Genomic DNA, 17,895 nt, shown 5'->3' with positions numbered 1-17,895 from the left:
CAAGGCTGGTTGGGCTATTGCTCTGTTGACAATTGTGAGATCCTTAACAAATAGTGAAGTGTATGAAAAAGACCGTAAAAGAAAAGCAATAGGGAAAAATCAGCCACATCACATATCCCAGCCCCAGCCACTGGGAACCAAGCACGAGGTGGGAGCCCCCTTGGCCTCTGAACCAGAGCTCAGAGGTTTTTCTTCAGAGACCCTGGGCCCTGGCCAGGAGCACTTAGCCCGCAGCAAGGAGCGCTCTGCAGGCCTGTGCTCCCAGAACAAAAGCTGTCCATCCCGGGCATAGAGGAAGGGCCAGGACGCTGCTCAGGAAATCCCCGGTTGCAGGGAGCAGGGCCCCCAGGGGGCCCAGTGCAGGGACAGCTTCGGAGCCCCTTTCCCACAGCAGGGCAGGGAAGCTCCCGGTGGGCCTCGGCTGTGTGTCTTGGTGCCCAAGCTTGTCCCTTCACCGGGGCTCTGGCTGTGCAGGGTGGGGCCTGGGCTGTTGAGATGTTGTGGGGTGACTGGTTGGTGCCCCCTGAAAGATATGTCCATATCTTAACACCCGGGCCCTGTGAATAGGGCCTTATATGCAAAAAAAAAGGGTGTCTGCAGATGTCATTAAACTAAGGATGTAGAGATGAGAGCAACCTAGAGGATCCAGGGGGACCCAAATCCAAGGACAGTTTCCTTAGAAGAGACAGGAGACAGAGAGACAGAGAAGGCCACGTGGAGGCAAAGGTGGGGAGTGCCCGGGGCCCCCAGAAGCTAGAAGAGGTGGGAGGATCCTCCCCCAGAGCCACCGGAGGAAGCGCCCAATTCTGGCCTCCAGAACTGGGAGAGTCAATTCCTATTGGCTGAAGCCACACGGTTTGTGGTCATTTGCCTCGGCAGCCCAGGCCACTCCGACACGAGGGAATGGGCTGAGTCCAGAGTCTTCCTGGGCTGTGGAGGCGGGCGGCAGGGGGATCTTTGCACCCACATTGTCCAGTAACCTGGTGGGGACTGGGGCAACCTTGGGAAGGCAGCTCCTGTTGTCCTTGGCTCATTTCCAGAGAGCGTGAGTGGCCAACCTCCATGGAGGCTGGGGAGTGTGTGCCTTGGGGAGGGGAAGGGGGCCCTTGGGAGTGCACCCCACTTCCATTGCAAGAGAAAGGGGCATGTACACTGGGCTGCGGGTCCCACACAAGCCTAGAAATGGGGGAGCAGGGGCCGCCGTGTGCACCATTGCCTGCACTGCGTGTGTGGACACATTGGTGGTGGAGGCGGCACTGCGGTCAGCTGAAGAGCACGACGCCTAGAGCAAGTGAAGGGGGCCTTGACAAGTCCGTGATCCTGTTGGGAGATCAATCTCCCTTCCAGCATGTTTTCAGTTTTTTACTGTAAAGAATTGCAAACACACGCCCAGCCTACAGAGGATGACAGGGCACACTGGCCCCGCTGGCGGTCCTCACATGGCCCTCTCTCCTCCTCTCCCCTCCCCTTATTGTGGCTCTGAGGCCTGGGGCCTCCTGAGAGAGGTATGTCCATCCCTGCTTTAGGTAGGGGCAGGACCTCCCGGGCAGCAAACCTGGATTCAGCACCTGGGGAGGAAGAGTTGGAGTCTGGAAGTGGGGAGATCTCCTCTCCTCCCTGGGTTCCCACCACCCCAGCCCTCTCCCAGTCTGGCTGGCCTGGCTGCTCCCCAGCTCTGGTCTCCTGTTCTCCCCTCGTCCCACGCTGGCCCAGGACAGGCAGTTGAGGTAGCTGGGGCACAGGAGAGTGGGCGCTTTCCCACAGCTGTGGTGCTGCCCACTGTGCTATGGGCCCCCGCCAGGCCACAGGCAGCCCCCTCCTGGGGGCAAGTTGGCAGCAGGTCTCCCAAGCCACAGAAGGTGCCCAGGGGCCCAGCAGGGAGGCCCAGGGTGAAGCCAAGCTGTCTGTGGGAAGTGAGCGAGCAAGTGGGGGAAGGCCAGACCAAAGGGGACTGTAAGCCACCTTCACAGCAGGGCAGGGGTCAGGGCGGCACCTCTCCCAGGGGTCAGCTGGGCTGTGGCTGACTGCTCTGCTGGCGTGCCCTTGGAGGGAGGTGGTCTTAGGCTGCATGCAGAGCCTTGGGAATATGCTGCCAGCCTCAGATATCCATTGAGGGTGATAGCGACTGTGAGCTCCTATAGGGACAGGATGTGTGTCTGGACTGGATGAACTGTTTTTGTGCAACTCCTGCCCCCGCCCCCTGCCAGAAAAGTGCTGTAGATGGGGTGTAGCTAGTGAGTGGAGGAGGGGATGTCCAGGCTGCAGTCCCAGGAGACAGTGGCTCTGGGGAAAGCAGGGGATGGAATGCACGCCGCAATGCCTCAGGTCACGCAGGCTGCTCCTTGACCCTGCAGAAGGGTTGGAGTACTGCGTGGCTCATGGCGTGGAGAATGCCTTGTGTCATATGGGGCAGTTTGTCCAACCCTGGGACCCTTGAGGCTTCATGGGACCCTCAGGGTGAGGCGGGTAGGGGCAAAAGTGTCAGGCCTGGGTGCCAGGAGGGAGCAATGCCCAGGCCTCAGAGCAGGCCATCTTGGCCTTCAGAAGCCTGAGGGCCTGCAGCTTAGCTGGGCACATGCCCCAGGAGGTGGCCGTCCACTGCTGGTGTGGCAGCTTCTCCCATGGCTGCAGCTGTGGCTCCAGTCCCTGAATGTCCCAGAGGGGAGCCACCACTGGCCCTCTGCTGACCCTCTTTAGTGTGGCCACTACCATTCTCACTGTCCCTCCCAGGACGGCCTCCCTCTCCCTTCACTGACACTCCCAGTCTGATCATAACTGTTTCTCAACTATACCTCCCAGTGTGGCTACAGCTATCCTTATCGTGCCCCCTCTAGTGGCTTCACTGTCCTGAGCTGTCACCCAGGCCCCAGCCTCTTTTCAACCTCAAGTCTTGGCTCTGGCTTCAGGCTGCTGCCTGTGTGCTAGAGAATGTTTGTCAGTGTCCGCTGGGATCACATACTTCCTTGTTCCTGCTCAAGGAAAGAGAGGCCCCTCCTCTGTGGATAAAATCTAAAACCTTCCCTTTGGTCTGACTGGGCCATTTGGGCCATGGACTGCTCGGATCACTAACAGTTGCCCCAGGAACACATATGCAGCTGCATTTGAACCAATCAGGGCCACCTGTTGATTTGGGGATGGGAGTCACCATGCCCTGAGCCATGTGGCTAGTGATGAGGGAGGGACGGAGGCTGGAACAAAAAGGGGGTTCTAGTCGGCATGGTGGTTCATGCCTGTAATCTCATCACTTTGGGAGGCTGAGGCAGGAGGACTGTTTGAGACCAGGAATTTGAGACCAGACTGGGCAACATGGTGAGACCCCATCTCTATAAAACATAAGACAATTTTAGCTGGGCACAGTGGCATGCACCTGTAGTCCAAGCTACTTGGGAAGCTGAAGTGGGAGAATTGCGGGAACCCAGGAGTTTGAGGCTGCAGTGAGCTATTATGGCCCCACTGCACTCCAGCCTGGGCGGCAGAGTGAGACCCCGACTCTACAACAAGCGGGAGTCCACTGAGGAAAAAAGAGGGGGAATGGCTGCTGGGAGGGCAGCCAGCAGCGTCTAGTCTCCAGACATTCCTTCAGGTGATAGGGACCAAAGCCAGGAGGGTCACCAAAGGTAAGGAGCTGAAGAGTCACCCAGCCTTGCCAAGACATCCTGGCATAGGAGGAGGCTTAGCCATCTACTGGCCTGGAGGCTGAGCTGGAGCGTGACTGTGCCTGGCCTCTTGGCTGGCCTCCCCAGCCTCAGTGCCTGGCATGCCCCCACCTGGATGCACCTGCTTTTTTGGTATTTGCACTTGGATGCGCCAATGCACACATCCAAAACTGAGCTTGTGATCTCGTGCCAGGGCTAGTGCTGTTACCAAGTCCCCAGCTGCGGTGAGTGGAACACGCCCATGTCAAAGGCTAGAAGGTGGGGATACATACCTTGCCCACCCTCCACTTCCCGTCATTCATGGTGTCTGGTTAGTTCTCTGCATGGTTTAGATCTGTTAAATGGACCCTCTATATCTGCTCCATGACACTGCCCTTGCTGTCATCTAGGCTAGTCATCTCTCACAGGACAACTCCAGCCACCCTTTGCTAGTCTTACTGTATCCACTCGGCTCCCCACATAATTTCTCCACAAAGAAACCAGAGATAACTCTGTAAAATGCAATGAGCTTGTGTCACTCACACAAATACATGTCTGTGCATGCATGTGCAGCACTGGCTTCACATCTGTCAGTGAGTTCTCAGCTTTTTCAGGATGAAGATGAAACCCCTCCGAGGTCCATGAGGCCTGCACCGTCTGGCCTCCGCAGCATCGGTGTGTGGCATCCCCATCCCTGCAGTCACACCAACCTTTCAGCCCAGTACTCTCCATGCCCCTTCCAGCTCTAGGACCTTTGCACATGCAATTCTCTCACCTGATGGGGAGCTTCCCTCCCAAAAGAGGAGTGAAAAATGTCTGGGCTTTCCCAGCTTCCCTTGTAGCTATGGCATGGGCACCTAACCCAGGCTCTACCAATCAGATGCACCCGCTACCCACTGAGTGTGAGGCCCAAGGTACGCCTGTGGTATACCCTCTAGCTGGTTTCCCCTGGGCTTCCATCAGCCAGTCTGTTCCTGTTGTGTGCAACTAAGAACCCTGAGGGACTAGCTCTCCATTGATGCTGTCGGATCTCCCGCTGCTTTAAATGCTCCCCTCCCCAGGCTCAGGATGCCACTGGCCCTTGGTTTGCTTCTCAGAACTTGAGCAGCTCTCTGCAGAGTCCTTTTTTGACTCTTGTTACTTCATCTTTCCTCTAAGATTGGTGTCTGCTCATGGTTGTGAATATTTAGAGGCTTCATATTACTTGTGGGATTGATGATCCACCCGACAATGCCTCCCTGGGTGACTTTTGGTGCCATTTACTAAGACAATGCTGCTCAGAAGAGTAGGCTTGGAGGAAATCTCACCGTGACGCTGTAGACTGCTGGGCATTAAAGGGATATTAGAGTCTTAGTTATCTATCGTTACATAACAAATTACTCCCGATGGCTTAGCTGAGGGGTTCTGGCTTAGGGTCACTCACGAGGCGACAGTGAAACTGTCATCCAGGACAGCAGCCTCTGAGACTTAACTGGGGCTGAGGGATCCACTTCCAGGCTTACTCACGTGGCTACGTGGCTATTGGCAAGTAGCTCAGTTCCTCAGCACGTGGGCCTCTCCGCAGGGCTACTCATAGCAGGGCTTCCTGCAAAACAGTGATCTATTTTGGGGGATGAGGGAGAGAGAGCGAGTGAGAGAGGCAGGGGGATCTATGTGTGTGTGGGGAGACAGAGTGAGGGGTGGGGAAAAGGAGAGGGAGGGAGGAAAGCGGGGGAGGAAAGGAGAAAGGGGAAACAAGTGCAAGAAGGTGAAGAGAGAGCACCCAAGACACACGCTGCCTTCTCTGAAAAGCCATGCTTGCCAGTTACAGCCCACGGATTCTGCTGAACTCTATTTGTTACTAAGTCTAGACTCCACTCAAGGGGAGAGGGATCCAGCTACACCTCTTGAAAGGGGAGTATCACAGAGTTTGTGGACGTATTCTTCAAATCCTCTTTTTAGTCACCTATGATAACTGCATCAGGTCCCATGAATGAGAGGATGGGTTGGACAGGCAACAACACTTGAAGGAAAGTGGGGGGTAGAGTCTCAGTTATCTGTCACTACATAACAAATTACTCCTGGTGGCTTAGCTGGGAGGTTCTGGCTTAGGGTCACTCACAAGGCGACAGTGAAACTGTCATCCAGGACATCTTGTTAAAACTTGCCGTAGTGTTGGCCCCAGGGATCTTGTTAAAACTTAAGTCAGTTTCTGCCTTCAGCAATGGTGGAGTCACTCCTATCAGATCAACCCTCCCACAGATGACACCTATGAAACCAGGATGAAATACTAACAACAAAACCTTCTGATGGCATGAGGGACTAAGCAGTAGAGGCAGAAACCATAGGGGGTTAACACCTGGAAGAAGGGACCGGCACTAGGTGAGTTTCTTGCATGTGAGCATGGGCCACAGAGGACGCCGTGCTGGGTGACCAAAACTCAGAGACCCAGAGAGCAGGCTTTGGGGTGGCCACGGGAGAGGGAAAGCAGGAGGGGTATCACCTGGGAGCAGAGAAGCACCATGTGGAGGAGCCCTGTGTTTGGCCTGTACACTCTGCCCAAATCTCTGGCTGACCCCAGAGCTATTAATACACGAGGCAGAGTCTGAGAAAAGAACTGAGCAGAGGTTTCGGCTGATGCCCAATACTGTGGAAACGGAGTCTGGAGATTGCAGTTGGTACCCAATACAGGGGAGACTTAGTGTGAGTTTAGCTAGGTTAGTTGTCTACTAAGACAACAAATCATTGTCACCACCACCACCACCACCACCACCACCACCACCACCACCACCACCACAACAGCAGCAACAATAACAAACAATGATCCGTCTTTGGAGAAATATAGAAGCCAAGAAGCCAAAGCTACTAGAACTCATTATGGACAGTGTCCAGGATATAATGCTAGATTACTAAAAGAAACAAGAATTGTCCTGATACTCAAGGAAAAAAGCATTCAAGAGAATCCAACCCCTGAGGTGACCCCAGTAATTCACAATATTTAAAAAAAATATTCTTAAGGAGATAAAGCACACTTCTGCCTGTAATCCCAGCACTTTGGAAGGCTGAGGTGGGTGGTTTGCTTGAGCCTAGGAGTTTGAGGCCAGCCTGGGCAACATGGTGAAACTCTGTCTCTACAAAACATACAAAAAATGTAGCTGGGCATTGTGACATGCACCTGTAGTCCCAGCTACCTGAGAGGCTGAGGTAGGAGGATTGTTTGAGCCTGGGAGGTGGAGGTTGCAGTGAGCCATAATCACACAATTGCACGCCAGCCTGGGCAACAGAGTGATGCTGTGTAAAAAAATAAAATAAAATTTAAAAAAGCATGCTCCTAACACTTTATTTATTTATTTATTTATTTATTTATTTATTTATTTATATATTTATCTATTTTGAGGCAGAGTTTTGCTCTGTTACCCAGGCTGGAGTGCAGTGGTATGATCATGGCTCACTGCAACCTCCACCTCTCAGGCTCAAGCAATCCTCCCATCTCAGCCTCCCAGGTAGCTGGGATTACAGGCATGTGCCACCACACCCAGCCAATTTTTGTATTTTTTGTAGAGATGGAGTTTCTCCATGTTGCCCAGGCTGGTCTCAAACTCTTGACCTCAAGCGATCTGCCCCCTTCAGCCTCCCAAAACGCTGGGATTACAGGTGCGAGCCACCATGCCCAGCCACCTAACAATTTTTTTAAAACCCATCTCACTGCTCACTGATTATGATTTTTTAAAATAGGACATTTCAGAAGATAAACAGAAACTATAGATGTTCCTTGACTTACTGTGGTTAAGTCCTGACAAACCAGCAGTAAGTCAAAATATGGTAATTTGAAAATGCATTTAATAGCCCAATAAACCCAGGTGCTCCTTGACTTAGGATGGGGTGATGTCCCAGTAAAGCCAGTGTAAAGTTGAAAAATCATAAGTCAAACCATCATAAATCAAGGACTGTGTAAGCTGTAAGTGTAAGTAAAGAACTAAGTGTGAGTTCTAAACTGAAAAACAACATCGGAAGTAAAATCTCCATTGGATGATCTTAATAACATTGTAGATGACAGGTGAGTTGCAAACTTACAGATATATAGAAATAATCCTTTCTGAAAAACCAAGAGGAAAAAAAAAGTTTTCAAAAAATGAAAAGGGCACCTCAGTGAGCTGTGGGACAATATATAGAGGTCTAATGAATGTGTATATGGCCTCCTAGGAGAGAAGGGAGAGAATGGGGAAGAAAAACTACTTGAAGAAATAATGACTGAAATTTCCAAAATTTGGAGATAGACATAATTTACAGATTCAAGGAGCTCAGTGAATTCCAAGGAGGATAAATACAAAGAAAAAACACATGTAGACACATTGCAGTCAAAGTACTGAAAACAAAGAGTAATGAGTGAATTGTGAAAACAGTAAAATGCAACTCAAAAAAGAAGAGAACATTCACAAGTTCTACCAAATTCTCATTAGAAGTAATGGAAACCAGGAGAAAATGGAACAGGATCTTTAAAGTGGTGAGAGAAAAAACAAACAAACAAACAATCCTTTCAACTCAGAACTCTGTATCTATATCCAGGGAAAATACTCCTCAAGAATGAAGGTGAAATAAGGATGCTTTGAGACACATGAAAGCTAAGAGAATTCATCAACAGACTTGCATTAAAATAAATGCTACAGAAAGTCTTTTGATCTTAAGGAAAAGAGGGAAATCTCGATCTTTGGTTAGAAATGAATAACAAATTATGTGGGTAAATATTAAGGAATATTTATTTTATCTTTATAAGTTCTTTATGATACACATGATGGTTTAAGATAAAATTATAAATAATGTATTGTAGGGTTTATAACGTGTAGATATCACATATATGACAACTATAGCATAAAGGATGGGGTGCAGGGGGGAGTAATCTATATAACGAAAATGGTCTTAAATTTAGGCGATGTGGTACAATGTAAACTGTAAGTAGAGAGTGAAAAGTAAAGGATATATACAGGAATCCCTAGAGCAACCACTGGAAAACAATGCAAAATGTTATTGCTGAAAAGGTAAAATAAAAGGTAATAATGATACAAGGATTGATTAATCAGGAACACATCGAATTCATACATATGTTTGCACCCAATAACAGAGCTTCAGAGCTTCAAAATATATAAAACAAAAGTTGACAGAATAAAGAGAGAATGGCATCTTCACAACTATAATTGGAGATTTTAATACTCCTGCCCCAGTCATTGTTACTACTAGAAAAGGGATCAATAAAAACATAGGGCCTGTCATCCCAGCACTTTGGGAGGCCGAGGTGGGCGGATCACCAGGTCAAGAGATCGAGACCATCCTGGTCAACATGGTGAAACCCCGTCTCTACTGAAAATATCAAAATTAGCTGGGCGTGGGGGCACGCACCTGTAGTCCCAGCTACTCGGGAGGCTGAGTCAGGAGAATCACTTGAACCTGGGAGGCGGAGGTTGCAGTGAACCGAAATTGCACCACTGCAGCCTGGCAACAAAGCGAGACTCAGTCTCAAAAAAAAAAAAAAAAATAAAATATCCAGCCTGGCGACAGAGCAAGACTCAGTCTAACAAACAAAAACAAAAACAAAACAAAACAAAAACCCCAAAACCAAAAAACCAAAACAAAACATAGTATCTCTTTATGACATTACCAACCACATTGGAAAGCAAACAGTGGAGAAAACTGGACCGATTTACCGCAATGAACTTTCGCTTTGCAAATGTACTCCCCCGATCCTCGTGGGCAGGCCTTTCCATTGGCGGAGGGTCAATGGTGTGCCTACCGCTTCTGGGCTTCGAGCCTTTCCACCTTTTGATTCACGTGTAGTCGCCATGGTAACAACAGTGCATTCCCACGTGCTCCTCTCTGGTGCTCTCCCTGTCCAATCATTTGCATTGCATAGCGACACTGGCCTGGAACTTTCTTTCGGAACTCCCTGTGGCTTCTGGGAGAACCAGGGATTTCTGGGAGCCCGGGTGGCCGTTGGCGCCAAGTGCCTCAGAGAACCATACGCTTCCACACTGCGGAGCTGAGGTGATCTCTTCAGACCCTTCGGAGAGACCCAGACATCTGACTTCCCACTGAGAGACCCGGAATTGCCCAGAGTTTGAGAAAGTGAGTAGACCGCGGGGGTTTGCCAGGACCCAGGCCCGGGAGGTGTTGCCGGAGCCCAGGATGGCGGGCCAGGAGGTTCCTGGGGTGGGGGTGGGAGCGGGCGGTGTGGCAGGCCGTGAGGAGCCGGCTGTGGAGCTGGGGGGGCCGTGGTCCCGCCTGGCCCGATTTAGGCGCAGTGTGGGTGTCACCATGGGCTTCTCGCCAAGGAAGGCCCCCTCGGGAGGGCGGTTGGAAGGAGGGCTGAGGGGAGGGGTTCCCCAGTGTGGGGTGGCCAGAGGAGGACCCTGGGCGGAGGTCCCTGGGCGGAGATGGTCACGGAGCACTCGGGATAGAGGAGGCAAGAGGGAGGGCGACTCGCCCAGTGCTGGGGTTAGGGGGCATCGAGGGCTTCCGGCTGTGGGGCTGGGGTCGGTAGGGGGCTCCCTGGGGTGGGAGGGCGAGGGGGCCGCAGGGCGCCACGTGGGGGAGCAGGCTGGCGGGCTCCCAGTGTGGGGCGGCGGCGATGGAGGGTGGCCCAGCCTGAGTCTGAGGCGCGAGATGGGAGGGCCCATGGCTGGTGCCGTGGTCAGGTCCCAGGGGTGGGTGGGTGAGGGCAGAGGTGATTCCTAAGCCTGGTGGAGGGCCGACCAGAGCGGAGGGCGCCCTGCCTCTGTGGGCTATGGGGGCTCCCGACTTGGGGGTGTGGGGCGGGATTGTCGGGTCCCCCACTGTGGGGAAGCCTCTGAGGGAGGCTCATGTCTAAGCACGTGGGACGCCCTGCTGCCCGGGGCTAGAGCGGATTGCTGCCAGCTGGGCGTAGGGGGCGCCCGGTGTGGAAGGGCACGTTGGAGGCAAGAAGGGACTGTCCCCGGTGCGCGGTGGGGGATGGGCTGGAAGGAGGGCCAATGCCTGAGAGTGCACGGGGTGCGGAGCCGGAGGCTGCCTGGCGGCCAGTGGCACAGGCGACGGTGAGCGCCCCCTGGAGGCTGTCGGATGTGGCAGTGCCGTGAGGAGCTTGGCCCCCTACAGGTGGAATTGGAAAGGCTTCAGGTCGCCTCTTCCGTGGAGAATGGCGACAGGAGTTGCAGTGGTTGGAGGGGGCAGACCTTGGCCTCTGTAGAAAATACGGATTCATTACAAGGGCAAATTGTACATTCACTTAGATAGACCATATGTCGAGCCATTTAAAAATCTTCAGAAACTGAAAAGGATCACACGTTTTCATAAGTTCTCTGATCACAGTGGAATTTTATTTGAAATTAATAACAATAACATATATCTAAATATTTTGAAATCCATGGGTCAAAGATGAAATCACCAAGGAACTTACAAGATATTTCGAACTGCACAAAACATTCAACTTACCCAAATTACTAGCCATTTGGAAGGAAGTGGTCAGAGGAAAATTTCTTGCTTTCAGTGCTTATAACAGAAAAATAGAACATAAAATCAATGGCCGAACAGTCCATTTAAAGAAGCTCGAAAAAGAACAAAAATAAACACAGAATGAGTCAAATAAAGAAATAACAGAGATAAAAAGGACAATCAGTAAATCCCGGCTTTTTAGAGTACCAAAATTAATGAACCCTAGCAAGACTAATTAAGATGAGAGACGACTGGGCACAGTGGTTTATGCCTGTAATCTCAGCACTTTGGGAGGCTGAGGCGGGAGGATTGCCTGAACCCAGAAGTTCAAGACCAGCCTAGGCGACATAGTGAGACCCCTTCTCTACAAAAAATACAAAATATTAGCCAGGTGTGTTAGTGTGTGCCCGTAGTCCCAGCTACTCAGGAGGCTGAGGTGGGAGGATCGTTTGAGCTCAGGAGGTCGAGGCTGCACTGAACCTAGATCGAGCTGCTGCACTCCAGCCTGGGTGACAGACTGAGACTCTGCCTCAAAAAACAAACAAACAAACAAACAAAAAACAACACACGCAACACACACAAGAGAGAATGAACACTAATCAATGTCAGGAATGAAGGACAGGATATTACTACAGATCTTATAGACTTTAAAAAGATAATGAGGGAATATTGTGAACAGGTTTTTATCAAAAGTTTTGAAAACTTAGATAAGCTTCCCACCAGGATAGATAAGCTTGGCACCAGGTAACATAGAAAATGTGACTAGCCCTGTATCTTGCAAATAAATTTAATTTGCCATCGAAATTTCACTAAAATCAAAGCGACAAAACAAGGAGGCAGACGAGCTCCAGCCCTGCTCCCCCACCCCCACACATGTAGGGGCAGATGAGTGGTGGGAGTGAATGTTTGGCACAAACAAGCTTCTCTCTTTGTACTCACAGGCTGCATCAGAGACTGCAACAGTCAGCATACATTCCTGTCTGATCAGGCTCCCTCCCTCAAGTCCTCTGCGATGGCTCTGGCGATGCTTCGGGACTGGTGCAGGTGGATGGGTGCAAACGCAGAGCGCTCCCTGCTCATCCTGGATATCCCTGACGACTGTGAGGAACATGAGTTCCAGGAGGCCGTGCAGGCTGCCCTGTTGCCCCTGGGCAGGTATCGAGTGCTCACCAAGCACTTCAGAAAGGAGCTCGGGGCCAAGGCAGCCTTGGTGGAGTTCACTGAGTATTTAAACCGAAGCTTCATTCCCCATCAAATACCAGGCAATGGGGGGCCCTGGAAAGTGATCTTCCTGCCCCAAGTACCTGATGTTGAGTTTCAGGATATGCCCAGTTTCCCTGCACAGCCCCAGGGGCAAGCAGTGGCAAAAGCTGCAGGTGAGGTAGGAGGCACAGGTGAGGCAGGAGGCACAGGTGAGGCAGGAGGCGCAGGTGAGGCAGGAGGCGCAGGTGAGGGAGGAGCAGCAGGTGAGGCAGGAGGCGCAGGTGAGGGAGGAGCAGCAGGTGAGGCAGGAGGCGCAGGTGAGGGAGGAGCAGCAGGTGAGGCAGGAGGCGCAGGTGAGGGAGGAGCAGCAGGTGAGGGAGGAGCAGCAGGTGAGGCAGGAGGCGCAGGTGAGGCAGGAGCAGCAGGTGAGGCAGGAGGCGCAGGTGAGGGAGGAGCAGCAGGTGAGGCAGGAGGCGCAGGTGAGGGAGGAGCAGCAGGTGAGGCAGGAGGTGCAGGTGAGGCAGGAGGCGCAGGTGAGGGAGGAGCAGCAGGTGAGGCAGGAGGTGCAGGTGAGGCAGGAGGTGCAGGTGAGGGAGGAGCTGGAGATGAGTTGAGAGTTGTAGAAGAGGCAAGAGAGTCAGATGAGGGAGCCGCAGGTGATACAGGAACTGCAGGTGAGGCAGGAGCTGTGGGTGAGGCAGGAGGGACAAAAGCCTGGGTCCAGCCTTGGCGCTACACCCTACAGGCTGTGCTGGAAAACAGGGCCTACCGGGAACTGAGACCCTTTTCAGGGAGGGAGCAGCCAGGCTGCGAGGAAGAGTCCTTTGAGAGCTGGGTGGAGCACGCCAAGGATATGCTGCAGCTGTGGTACCATGCGTCGGAAAGGGAGAGGAAGAGGTGGCTGCTGGAGAGCTTGGGCGGCCCGGCCCTGGATGTCGTGAGCGGCCTCCTGGAGGAAGATCCCAACTTGTCCGCGCTGGACTGCCTGGCAGCGCTGGGGCAGGTATTTAGGAACCAGGACACTCGAATGACTTCGAGGCTGAAGTTCCTGACCTGCACGCAGGGGCCCCAGGAGGGGCTGTTTGCCTTCGTGGTGCGCCTGGAAGGCCTGCTGCAGAGGGCTGTGGAGAAGGGGGCCGTCCACCCAGCCTTGGCCAACTACCTGCGATTGAGGCAGGTGCTGTCTCGGGCCCGCCTAAGCGAGGCACTCCAGGATACCCTGAGGGGGATGCAGCTGGAGAGGAGGCCACCTGGCTTCCTGGGGCTGCTCCGGCTCATCCGGGAGATGGAGGCGTGGGCAGCTTCCCCAGCGAGGAGCCAGCAGGGTGTGGCCTGGCCAGCGGTCCCAGTGGAGAGTGAAGACCCAGCTGCTGCCCAGGCCTCCCCGGCCCAGGGGGACGCCAGCGAGTCTGATCCTGGAGTGGAAGATGCTGCCGAGGCCGCTTCTGCCACCAAAGAGGCTGCAAAGGGAGCCCCTGCCGCTGGGAAAGATGAAAGCGCCCCTGCAGACCTCGAAGGCCTAGGTCAGGCAAGGCCCATCGAGGTCCCCTGGAGCTCCTCCCCAGCCCGGATGAGCAGTGCTGCCTGGGTGTTCCCAGGAGGTCCTAGCTGGGGTCCAGAGGGCCTCATCCAGGTGAGAGGCCAGGAAGCCAGAAATCCCCCACTGGAAGGGCTCCAGACCATCTTGGAGGACCCCGAAAACGAGAATGAGGACGGGGCTGGGGATGCGGGCCAGCCCAAGTCCTCCCAGGGCAAATAGGCTCCTAGGGCCCTGAGGCCTCCTCTCCTCTCAGGCAGTAGTGCCTTGGAGGCAGACGGAGGCCAGGCCAGGGCCAGTCTCTCACCCCACATCAGGAGTAAGGGTCCCCCACTTCCCGCAAGGGGCTCTGGCCTCCACCCCCATTCCTTCCCCGTGACCCAGATGACCAGGTTTGATAGGAAATGGGGTAGGGAGAGGCGCCCCTCCCTCCCTCCCTTGCACCCAGCACACCCAGCCCCAGCCCCAAACCCTGCTGCCACAGGGAACTGGCTTGGAGGGAGCCCTGAGTGGCCAGTTGTGGCCTGGGTGGGAGCACCTGAAGATGTCTGCGCCCAGCCCAGGCCCTGAGTTGGGAGAGACAGGGGGAAAGAGGCCCTCTCAATGGTGCCAGCTGCCTGGGTCGTTCAAGAGGGGTCCACCCACTTGCCATCCCTGGGGCAGGCTGCCCCCTGTTCCGGGAAGCTCACCGTCACCTGTGTAGGCCCTGTGTGACCCACACGCCCAGCAGACGCCCACCCACTGCTAGCCATCACTCCTGCGAAATGTCGTGTACTGTGCGCCCATGCAGACGGCCGCCTCTGGGCCTGGGGCACGTGCTGTGAGCTTCCTGCGAGCCCGGCTCTGCTCGCTGCTGTCCCGCATCATGAGCACCACCTCTGCTTTCCCGGCATAGATCTAGGCCAGGGACTGCTTGTTCTTGTGGAGCTGTGTGTGTTCTCTGAGCAGCTTCTCCCCGGAGGCCCCCAGCGCAGTCCCAGGAGATGGCGGGAAGGAGGCGCCAGGGCACGGTGGACGCTCACCCCATGACCGTGATGGTGACCGTGACTGCAGGAAGAAGAACCAGACCTGGGGCAGAGTGGGGCTGCGTGAGGCTCCATAGGGACTATGCTTTGGCGTTCCAACCCTGTTGTTACTTGTGACTCAGTTTCCTCAGCCTGGTGAGGTGTTCCCTGGTGTTTCCCAGTGTTCTGTGACTGTTCTGTGAGGGCCATAGGGATGGGTTCAGGAGGGGGCTCCCTGAAGCCAGTGGACACTGCCAGAGTCCACTGTCCTGGCAAAAGGCAGACCCTGGGGCCCTCGGGAAGGAGGGAGGTGGCGGCAGGGGCAGCAGCGGGAGGGGAAGCAGATGAGGCACCTTGCCAGGAACCCCAGGAGGAGGGGGCCCAGGACCTGTGGCCTGTGGTGGCCGTTTGCAGTTTCTCTCTGTATTGTGGTTTCCTTCTCTTCGATAGTTTCACTATACGTTTCTCTTCAATAAATTTCATTCCATGTTCCAGCTGGTCTCGCGTCTGCTGTGGGAAACTAGGGGAGGGGGATTGGCTGGGGATGGGGTGATGGAGGAGAGGAAAAATATTCCTGCCCAGCACCCCTGGGGGACATCTCCAAAAAGAGCTAAGTGAGAGCACTTTGACCGGCATGAGAGGGCATGACAAGGACTTTTCTTATATTTTATAGGTGAATTGTCAAGTTTTGGGGTTTCATTAATCCTTAAATTGGTGTTGTCCTGTTCCCTGCAGCTTTTAAAAATGTGTGGGGATGATGCTGGTTGTTTACTCGACTCGGAGGAAGGTGCCCCTGGCATTCTGTCCTTAGGGTTCAGGACTTCTGAACGTGGGTCACGTGTTTCTGAGGCCATACAAGAAAGATCAGTCCTGCCCACAAGCTCAATAGCACTCACAATGAGAAAGCCAGTATTAGAGTTACAGGGGCTTCCTAAAACCCCAAATGATTGAAAACTTGAGATATCCTAAAACTTGAAAATGTCACCATGGAACAATAACGAACAACTTCAAATCTCTAGAGCCCAGTGGGAGGATGGGTGTGAACATTCATCCGACCTCCACCTAAGACGGGAGATGCGCTATCCAGGAAGAGGAGAGGCAAGGGAGGTACAGAATGAAGGGGGGACCTGCAGGAGCCCAGGTGCTCTCCGAAGCGGTGACATTCAGGCTGAGAGCTGGAGGCTGCGAGTGGGCAAAGACTGGCAGTCTGTTCAAAGAAAAACTTTAGACGAAATACATTTAATAAAGTTTATTTGAGCATGAAAGTGTTCAAGGATCAAGCAGTATTGGTGATGGGGAGTTCAGAGAGCTGTGCTGCAGCCGTGTAAAGAGTGGGAGGAGGAATGTGGAGGCAGAGAAAGGAGTTCCTGGATCGGCTGCAGTGAGGCGTTTGCCTCATTTGGGTGTGATACCGTGGGAGGTCCCTAGTTAGAGGTTAGATGCCAGTTTCTCCTTGGCCAAACTTGTGTTTTGCTTTACGTTGGGCTTAAGTTTGCTTGTGTAGGAATCCAGGGCATGGGAGCTGTCTCAGCCTATTGGTCTAATTACATTTCTTTTTAACAAGGTCAAGGGCATGACACATACCCTGGTTCCCAGAAGGGCTGGAGCTTGGCATTTTTTGTGCTGAAAATTGAGGAAATAGGGTGCAGAGGAAAAGATTATTTGGGGCCCTGTGGGGATGGGGAGGAGTCAGCTTTAATTCTCAGGGCAGCAGGATGCTGTTGGCCGATTTAGGCCTCTCACGAGGAGCAGAAAATGCCAAGTCTGTATTCTCCCAGCTTCTCCTGCAGCGAGGGCTTTGGTGCATGACCTGGGCTCTGCCAATCAGATGCACCCACTGCCCACTGAGTCTGAGGCCCAAGGTGGGAAGAAGCAGGGGCCACACATTCCATGGATCAGTGGTGGCTGCATTAGGCCACTCTTGCATGGCCATAAGGAAATACCTGAGACTGGGTAATTTGTAAAGAAAAGAGGTTTAAATGCAGGCTGTACACGAGGCATGGTACAAGCATCTACTTCTGGGGAGGCCTCAGGAAGCTTTTACTCAGAGTGGGAGAGGGAGCAGGGAGGGGGAGAGGGAGCAGGTGCTTCACATGGTGAAAGCAGGAGTGAGCGAGCGAGCATGCCAGACACACACACACACACACACAGAGTGCACGAGAGAGTGAGCTGGGGAGGAGGTGCCACACACTTTTAATTGACCAGATCTTGTGAATTCAGAGTGAAAGCTCACTCATCAGCAAGGGGATAGTCCAAGCCATTCATGAGGGATCTGCTCCCATGACCCAAGCACCTCCCACCAGGCCCCACCTCCAACACTGGGGATTACAATTCCACGTGAGATTTGGGCGGGGACAAAATATCCAAATTATATGACCATGGTTCTCGTGGCAGCACCCTGATTCCCACAGTGTCTGTGCCCACTCAGTCATGGGTGGGAACCACAGGGGAGCCCTCCCCTGCCCAGCACTCGTGGGGTTTGGAACCTCATTCCTCTCTGCAAAGCCTCCTAGCCTGGTTCTCCAGCCCTCTCCAGACCAATCTTGGGATAGTGCCCTAGGCCTGGCAGTTCTTCTGGACCCGCTGTTGTTGGCTACCCAGAATGCAGCGGCCCTTCCTCTTAGTTCTCTTAGGGATTTTGGGAGAATCCCTCACTGTTTCCAATTTTGGTGGAAAGTAGGGCCCTGTCACACCATTGAAGGCACAGGGACCAGCTCTTTTCTTTCTGCTTGGGCCCAGCCAGGGGGTGGGCATGTGACTTGGGCTTGGCTAATCAAATGCCTTGTCCTGGGTCTCTGAATCTGAACCTGAGGTGCCTGGACAGGGGTGGCTGGAGGCCTGGACCCAGGTGGTGGCGGCAGCATGCTGGCTGGCCTGTCCTTGCTCTTGGCCTATGCTCTGGTTTTGGAAGCCCTGGGGGAATTCCAGCATTCCAAACCCGGCTCCTGGTCTCCTGCCCTTTCCATAAGCCACCGGGAACCAGACAAGTAGTCTTCACTGTGCCTAAGAGAGCCACAGGCTGTCCCGGTGCAAGCTGGTCACTGACTGGCACATGCTGCCCGCTCTCTTGGCTGCC

General features: G+C 53.5%; 1 protein-coding gene across 1 annotated transcript; it reads left to right on the top strand.

Annotated features, from left to right (window-relative positions):
- Window positions 1–12,047: 12,047 nt before the first annotated feature.
- On the top strand, window positions 12,048–15,310 carry PNMA6E (PNMA family member 6E). The gene has a single exon (XM_065537968.2). The coding sequence runs from the start codon at window positions 12,088–12,090 to the stop codon at window positions 14,035–14,037; it is 1,950 nt and encodes a 649-aa protein (XP_065394040.1). The 5' UTR covers window positions 12,048–12,087; the 3' UTR covers window positions 14,038–15,310.
- The last annotated feature ends 2,585 nt before the right edge of the window (window positions 15,311–17,895 follow it).

This window comes from Macaca fascicularis, chromosome X (assembly GCF_037993035.2).
Source record: "Macaca fascicularis isolate 582-1 chromosome X, T2T-MFA8v1.1".
Taxonomy (NCBI): Eukaryota; Metazoa; Chordata; class Mammalia; order Primates; family Cercopithecidae; genus Macaca; species Macaca fascicularis.
The sequence above is the reverse complement of the archived record's forward strand: the minus strand, read 5'-3'. Positions and strand labels throughout refer to the sequence as shown.

Excerpts from the sequence above, each read along its gene's own strand:
- PNMA6E (XM_065537968.2), top strand. The coding sequence starts at position 12,088 with ATGGCTCTGGCGATGCTTCGGGACTGGTGCAGGTGGATGGGTGCAAAC.